The sequence below is a fragment of the Fragaria vesca genome, linkage group LG3, assembly GCF_000184155.1.
Source record: "Fragaria vesca subsp. vesca linkage group LG3, FraVesHawaii_1.0, whole genome shotgun sequence".
NCBI classification, from domain to species: domain Eukaryota; kingdom Viridiplantae; phylum Streptophyta; class Magnoliopsida; order Rosales; family Rosaceae; genus Fragaria; species Fragaria vesca.
Genome location: NC_020493.1, coordinates 3,806,167 through 3,814,932, shown reverse-complemented (window position 1 = coordinate 3,814,932; position 8,766 = coordinate 3,806,167). Strand labels below are relative to the sequence as shown.

The 8,766-nt window shown below is 38.3% G+C and overlaps 1 protein-coding gene across 1 annotated transcript in view; it reads right to left on the bottom strand.

Annotated features, from left to right (window-relative positions):
- The window catches only part of LOC101312038, a 25,868-nt gene that overhangs the window by 4,837 nt on the left and 12,265 nt on the right, over nt 1-8,766 (bottom strand). Inside the window, exons 7-8 of the mRNA XM_004295334.1 lie at nt 8,472-8,672; nt 64-302 (exon numbers count right to left, since the gene is read on the bottom strand). Of these exons, the coding sequence (XP_004295382.1) occupies nt 64-302; nt 8,472-8,672 (440 nt within the window). The remainder of the gene's footprint in view (nt 1-63; nt 303-8,471; nt 8,673-8,766) is intronic.

The window sequence follows — 8,766 nt, the reverse complement described above, 5'->3', positions numbered from 1 at the left end:
AGGTTCCACTGTCCAAAAAGAACTGCAGCCGAACCATTAGTTGACACCGAAACATTGGTTGACCATACAGAACTCTGCTTCCCATCTACAAGATCCAGATTTCCATTGCTGCCGATTCTCAAAGTAGCCAAGGTGTCTTTAACTGCAAGGGGGTTTTCTCTGTTAGCTACCCATACAATTTTACGGGGAAATATACTTTTGTGCCACAACCCCACATACATATTAGCAGAACTATTAGGACTAAAGAATCCCAATTCAAAAACTTGGCTAGGAGAAACTAGAGTTTGTCCCTGTGCCAATGGCTGTGAAGAAGTAACATTATAAACTTCAGCCCAATATTGTGATGGAAGCAAGCTGAAGATTAATAGGAAGAACATGTAAGTATTTAAAACACGAACACTACTGGTTTCAACACCTATTGGCATCTTAGTAGCGAGATCATCAAAATAATGACAATTATGAACTGTTTCTGGTGGAACTCAGAAGCAGAACTTTACTAACTAAAGATGATAATATTTATGTATCAAGGGTGTTGATTTCCTACCAACCCCAGGATGCTTATTTCCATTTTTCAACTATAACAGCATATCCTTGTGAATTTTCAATACACTAAATGAAATTTATCAATTTTTTCTATGTAGAAGGTTCTGTCAGTCCTTTGAAAATCATGACCAGGAAACTTTGAATAACCCGGGATTCCTGTCTCAGCAAAGCATACACAATTCTTAGGTTCATACTGGAGCAAGCTGACTTGTTGAGATCATTTGACTCAGTAAATGTAGTTATCAATGACCAATTCAAATGGGCAGCTGATCTATATACATACATACGTACATATATATAATTCAATTACCATTAACTCATTCAAATAAATGCTAATGAGTATAGGAATCACATGCTAGTTGGGACGAAAGATAACCAACAAGAAGAGTGTCAGGCTCTGATGCACACAAGTAAGCCTGTGAATACCTTGAGCTGTAACATTGTTACGAAACAGACATTGATACAGTCCACATGTCACCATCTTCTTTGGTCGCTTTTAGATTTTCAACCAAGGACATGATGTAGAATTAAGAAAAGAATTGAAGTTTAAGTGAAGGAAGCAAAATAACTGTACTGTCATCTTGAGAGAGGCCCAGATTACATGCAAGGAAAAGAATTAAAAAAAATGGTACTAAGAACTGGAATATGCTACCTGAAATTACTTAAAAAATCAATATGGCAATGCTCAATTTACATTAACTGAAACAAGAACTGAAAATACCTGAGAGGAGTTAGAGGGAAGTGAGAGCAGGGGACTCAAGTCATTACTTCTGATGAGGAATATATATCACCTAATACTTCATCTACCAACTCCAACGCCCAGCCTTCATTCCACAAGTTCCATGCCTGAAATAGTCCCATACATTGCTGTTAAAGCTGTAAACAACTATTAAATTAGGATTTAGACTTTAGAGTATAAAAAACTTACATAGGCAAGGAAGCCTAGCTGTTGGTCACAGACTTTTCGGAAAATATCCCACCCATGGCATACTCTATAACCAGTTGAATTGAGCACATAAAAATCGTCCAAAAGTTGCAAATATAACAAGAGCAAAGAGTTTTAAGGGAAAAATTAACTAAAGAATAGTAATTCTATCCATGATACTCTCTGGGTTCAGGGATAACAAAAAAGCTCAAGAATTAAGGAAGAAAGTGGGTTACCCAGTGAAAGATCGAACACTAGTAAGCACATGAACACCTTGAGCTTTAACATTATACCAGCACAGCTATATGCCTATATCTCTGGTCACTTTGATTGAAGGAAGTAAGTAAATGTATGATATTCTTACCCTGATAGAGACCCAGATTATATGCAAAGAAGTCAATCCACCAAAACCAGAATTGAATCATCTGATTGGTAAATTCAGCACAAAGAAGATTCGGATATCTCATGAAAAATAGCTCAAACCAAATAGAGAAGCAGATGATGAAAAAGATTGATAGCTTTTCCAATGTTGTGATGTTTGTAAGGATCATAAATAGGCCAAAAAGAGTCCAGTGGGCAACAATCAGATAAAATCCCATTGCCAAATTCACCCATAAGTCCATAATCAATTCATTAGAACTACAGTAGTGAACAAGAATACAACATACCTCAAATGAATCAAGGGGAGTGAGAGTGGGAAATTCCCAGAACAAAGATTATAGTCTGTACCAGCCTGCCTAGGTTTCGCCCAGCCCGCCAAAAAAAGGCTTCCCCAAGCCCGCTTAGGGCCCAATCCACCCACTTTGATTATGTGGTCCATCCAATTTGGGAAGCTTTCCGCCTTTCCCGCCAACTTCTTCAAGATGTGCCCAAGAGAGTCGAATATATATATAGAGAGCCCTTCTATTCAGGGATCTATATTTTTGATTATTTCTAGAGATAGAGTATTATATCAACTTTCTGATCAAATTTTTGCATCTACACCGTTTAATTCATTGAGTTATATGAGTAGATCATTTTTATAAATTTTCAGATAATTTAGTGATCGTTAACCCATTCAAAACTTCGATTTATTTTTAATGATCTTGGTCCAGGTTTGATATAAAGTGTGTAACTTTTTGTTTTAATCTCAGTCATCCAACCTCATTAAATGACAGATCTAATTGTGTGGGCCTATATATCTCTAAAAGTGGCCAAAAATAGGGATCCCTCAATGGAAGGGCTTTGTGTGTGTGTATATATATATATATAAGGATCCGGATTCTCTGCTTGGATTTAAGTTGTTTTTATTTGCTTAGATGTTTTACAACTATTAGAAAGAGCATGGGAGTTTTGTAAATTATCAAACACTAAGGACAGATTAATGATCATTACACAAGCATAGCATAGCCATAAATCATTAGAAAAGCGGAGGTAAAACGGTAATTTTTGCTATCGACGAACAATGTATGAACAATATTCACCGACTACTTGGAAATAGTATATTATAAGTATGTTACCATGCATATGCTACAAATTCAGAACACATTGTGTTTAACATAAGTTTACTTATTGGCTTACTTCGGTTGCTTACTGGTTACTAGCACTTAACAAAAACCGAAAGAAAGTGCAAAACAAGGTCCCCTGTCTCCAAATTTTTTAATACGGGAGTTATGGGTTTAGGTCCAAACGTTTCATATGCAACTGTTGTTACTCGGTGAAAAAGAGATGTACAATTACCCGTCGTATCATTCACAGTCCAGTAAATCGATTAAAGCAAATGATGATGTATCTATGTTGATGTGGCAATTAAATCAGCAAAAGCAAGCACATGAAGAGGTTGTATACACCAAGTACTGAGAAAAAAGAAAAAAGCTAGAGTTCAGTTTCATTTGTCAAGATGATAATGTACACTGCACGTACTGCTAAATATTATTGATGGTAGTTTTCATCTTTGTCCCAGAAATGCAAACTAAAGCGGATTTGGATCTTCTTGGTGGCCGGTGAGCCAAAATTTCAACATTGTTGTCCTAGTTAACTGTGGATTTTCCGGTGCAGGACAGCTGGTGGAAGTCCTTGGTCCTTAACTCGATCAATAAGCTACGGCACGATCGACTTGTCCTGGTGAAATTAAAACAAAGATGAAGACGACTTGCGTCTTCCATGACTGCACATATACTTGACTTGATCGAGGTAGCGCAGGCATGCATATGTACAGAACCACAGACCAATTAATAGTTTAACTATCGAATTTCATCTTCCAAATACAAAGGGATGCATGATCTTTCAGATGAACATGCTTGCATCTATGGCTGGCTCGATATCCCAGCCATCAGTTATTCAGCACCTAGCTGAGTGTGGCTAGGGTCTTTTTCAGTTGCCCCTAAACTTAAAGTCATAGAATCAATCAGTGTGGCTAGGGTACAATAGTGGTCACTGCATCATGTGTACTCCCACACGACCTGACATGCATCATCATCCCCTACGTACTGATTATATTTTCTCATCTGGTTTTGAAGCTTATATATGCTCGCATTATTAACTCATAGTCTCATATCCAGAGAGCTAGAGCTTGAAGGTGGTCCATGGCCAGCAACATATTAGGAGAAAGTTTCAGATTATGGCTGCTTGCACAGGTGTTGGATCCCAAAGCCAGAGACCCCGGGGGTCCGTAGGTTGTTTGTCAAAGCACTGCAGAAAGTTAATGGAGAACATCCAGCAGATCACCATTTTCTCACCCTCGATCGATCATTTCCTGTCGACCATTTTCTCACTGTCTCTTCTTCACTTTCTTGTCATGATCGATCATTTTGTCATGCTCCCATTGAGCAGTGCAGACAGTTAATTATTGGAGAACATCCAACTGAAGTGGGCTAGGTAGGGCTAGCGTTTTGCTTTGAGTCAGCTTGTACGTCATGCATTTTCCTCCTTTAAGCACACCAAATGGTAACTTAATTGTTTCCTACTAAGTTGGTTGATTAATTTGTTTCGGAAATTGATACCTGTTGGAACTGACTGTTACTCATGATTTTCACCTAAAAAAGTTACTTAATTAGCTAGGAACCCATAAACTTTATTAGCTAGGATTGGACATATTGGTAAAAAGTTTGTGAGCCTGTTCTAACCCTACAACACTGACGGTAAGTACTTTTGCCAAGTATAATTTGGAGAAACTTCTCTAAGACTAATGGTGATCGAGATACCATGTGTATATGAGGTGTAATACGTGATTCTTCTTTTGCACTTGAGCCTTCTATTATAATATGCAAGATTATTAAAGCTAGCCAAACTTGTAATAAATAGAAGTCGATCATTTTCTGCATTTTCCATTAGTTGATAGTTAATTATTTGAAATGCATGCATGCATGTTATAGTGTACGTTATATACGTACATATATCAAAGGCGGAGCCAAGTGTATGCTTGGTTGGCTCAAGTTCCACTGAGAATTTAGGATGATAAAAAAAATCTAAATATAAGCTCTTTTTGTTCTTGCAAATGTGTATGTTTGACTTTGTTAAGCCCATCCGAGCTTTCAAGGACTGAATTTTTGAAGTGCTTGGCTCTCCTTTTCTAACCATTTTTTTGCACACCGGCACAAGTTTGATAGTAATTTGTTATGTTTGTTTCAGTAATATTTATTTAGTTCTTCCAATCCTACATTTTTGCATAGTTATACCCTAAAAAAATTTTGGCCTTCGCCCAACATACAAAAACACGAAACAGCCTAATACATAGCCCATCCCATCTTCGGATCCTAAATCCGCCACTGACATATATGACGAAATCTTGAAAGGCAACTAGTCCTTGGTAATATATAACAAATTAATGAAGCTCTTAACTAGGAAACTTAGTACAAATATGCAGTGCTTAGTTATAAGTAACGAGTAGAATTAAGATAAATTAAGACTCATCAGATGAGGTCCAACTCATATGTGTTTGTTTAAGCTAAGTCAAACGATTTAGAGTGCACCGTCGATCAATAATTCAAAATGTCGGAGTTGAAGCAGCAGCACCTATATATATCCATGCAGCCTTACCTACATTTTCCACAAACCAAACTGAGCTACTTACAAAACCTTCTCTATCTACATCTAGCTCTCTCCGCTCCTCTCTCTCCCTCTCTCTCTCTCTCGCTCTTTCATAATCAAAAAGCTCTTGATCGATCTGTTTAATTAATTGCTTGAAAATGTTGTCAAAGAAAGCTAGCTGCGACTCTCATGGCCAGGACTCGTCATACTTCCTAGGGTGGGAAGAATACGAGAAGAACCCGTATGATCAAGTTAAAAATCCCACCGGAATCATCCAGATGGGACTTGCAGAGAATCAGGTTAGCTAGCTAGCTAGGTTCGTAGTTCTCATTCTAGCCTTGAAAGTAGAAGAAAAATATGTGACGTACGTGGTCTAAGTAGGTCGATCAGTACTGTACACTTCACTTGAGTAGTATTGATTAGTTTTGATTAAGCAGCAAGCACTGAACTTCCAGACTATACGTACTGATGGTCATGAACACACTTGTTTGCAGCTTTCGCTTGACCTAGTGGAGTCGTGGCTTGCAAGCAACCCAGACGCGGCGGGGCTCAAAACAAACGGGGAATCCATCTTCAGAGACCTCGCTCTCTTTCAAGACTATCACGGGTTGCCCGATTTCAAGAAAGTAATTACCTATCTAATTAATCATCTACTATCTAATAGGAACTAGTATTAACCAACTCACTGTTACATTCATTACAGGTACTGGTAGAAATGATGGATAAAATGAGAGGCAACAAAGTGAAGCTGGACGCAGACAACCTGGTACTCACCGCCGGTGCAACTTCCGCCAATGAGACTCTTATGTTTTGCTTGGCTGATCCCGGCGAAGCCATCCTCCTTCCCACTCCATACTACCCGGGGTACGTACGTATGCATATGTAATAACATTTTTTTGTGCATGCATGTCATGTAAATAAAACTTAAGCCAACAAATTATTTATAAACTTTTTTTTTGTCTTACAGATTTGATAGAGATCTCAAGTGGCGTACCGGAGCCGAGATTGTTCCGATACAATGCACAAGTTCGAACGGGTTCAAAATCACTGCCGCCGCACTAGAAGAAGCATACGAGCGCGCCCAAAAGCTTAACCTAAAAGTCAAGGGGGTATTATTCACTAATCCTTCAAACCCTCTTGGCACCACCATGACTGTGGCGGAGCTAGACCACATCATCGATTTCGTCGCAAAAAACCACATTCACATAATAAGCGACGAGGTATACGCAGGCACAGTGTTCGACACCACAAGCTTCGTGAGCATTATAGAAGCTTTGATGCAGCGAAAGCTGGAGAACACTGAAATGTGGAACCGTGTCCACATTGTCTATTCTCTCTCTAAGGACTTTGGCCTCCCAGGATTCCGAATTGGCATGATCTACTCCAACAATCCGGCGGTGGTTTCCGCTGCAACTAAAATGTCGAGCTTTGGTCTCATCTCTTCTCAAACTCAGTACTTACTCTCCCAAATGTTGTCTGACAATAAATTTGCAACAAAGTACGTGACTGAGAACAAGGAGAGGCTCATGAAGAGGAAGGAAATGCTCGTTTCCGAGCTGAAAAACTTCGGCTTCGCGTGCTTGGAAAGCAATGCAGGGTTGTTTTGTTGGGTGGACATGAGACACCTATTGAGGGCTAACACCTTTGAATCTGAGAAGGAGCTTTGGGAGAAAGTGGTTTGTGTAGTCGGGTTAAACATTTCCCCCGGTGCGTCTTGCCACTGCATTGAGCCAGGTTGGTTCAGAATGTGCTTTGCTAACATGTCTGAAGAAACCCTTAGGGTTGCAATGCACCGGATCAAGATTGGACACCGGGCCACCATGGTTAAACCGGTGAAGTTTTCACCCAAGTGGGTTAGGCTAGGATTATCGACACGTTCATTAATTATTATCTTTAGGTCTTTGGTTCTCTTTCTAATCGTCTCCAAGTGTCATTTTGTATAAACTATTCATTATTTTATTATTCATATAGATGATTATAATATATGATAAAATTGGGTGGAAATATGTAATATACGGTGAAATGTTGCATAAATGATCTATACATTAATATTAATAAACTTAACGATTGAAATATGAAAATATGACCTAAAAGTGAGTCAAATAGGGAATTTCACACTTAATTTCATAACGAAACTTCGCTCTGGATAAGAACTGATATATATTTGACACCGCTTTGAAATTAAAGTTTGGTGTTCATCATTTCGCTCACTTTTAGGTCACATTTTTATATCTCCACAATTCAATGTCTAGAACATAGTCTGTAGATCATTCATGCAAAATTTCATCCAATTTGGAGATCATTTGAACAACAAGTTTTTTTTTTTGGAGAACTTGTTATATAGCAAGTTGAATTGTGCACTTGAAAATAATCCAGGATACATATATTAGTACTCTATAACCAGTTGAATTGAGCACTTAAAAATCCAACAGTTGATAATATATAACAAGTGGAAAGAGCTTTGAGGAAAAAGTAACTAAAGAATGGTAATTTCATATGGATGCATCCATAATACTCTCTTAACATTATACCAGCACACTACTGATTATGTTTCCATCTCACTATTTCTCTGGTCACTTTCACATTATACCCTGATAGAGACCCAGATTATATGCAAAGAAGTCAATCCACCAAAATGGTTCCAAGAAAACACACTTTTATTGACATATAGAAGTTGGGAATTTCATAATTTCTTTTAAATCTTTTTTGAGGAGCACCGAAGACATGGATAGCCAACTGGCAATCTTGCATCAACAGATTCATGCTACATAAGCCTATAGGCTACTCATAATTCCGGTGACCCATATGAAGTCATTCACTGATAAAACACAATAGCTTTTCCTTTCAATTACACAACAAGCTGCGCTATACATTCTGATGAGCATTCTGCAAGGGCTTATCGTCCTTCGATCACTGTAATGGTAGCATCATTTGAGCAGAAGGTATTTGGATATTGAGGTTGAGGAGATGAGAATGAGTTCTGGATAGTGAATACAGGCAGCTTGGGTTCTGGACCATCCGTGTCACTACTTAGCATCAAAACTATATCAGCCATAGTTGGTCTATCAGCAGCACTGTCCTGTACACAAAGAAGCCCAATATTTACACATTTCATTACTTCTGACGATGCATATGAATCACCTAATACTTCGTCCAGTAACTCCAGTCCCCTGCCTTCATTCCACAAGTTCCATGCCTGAAAACATTTAGCTTCACATTAATTAAGCTTCATATATATGGTTACAGGAATGTATGAAAGGCAGTGCTCAGAAACTCATGATTTTACATTA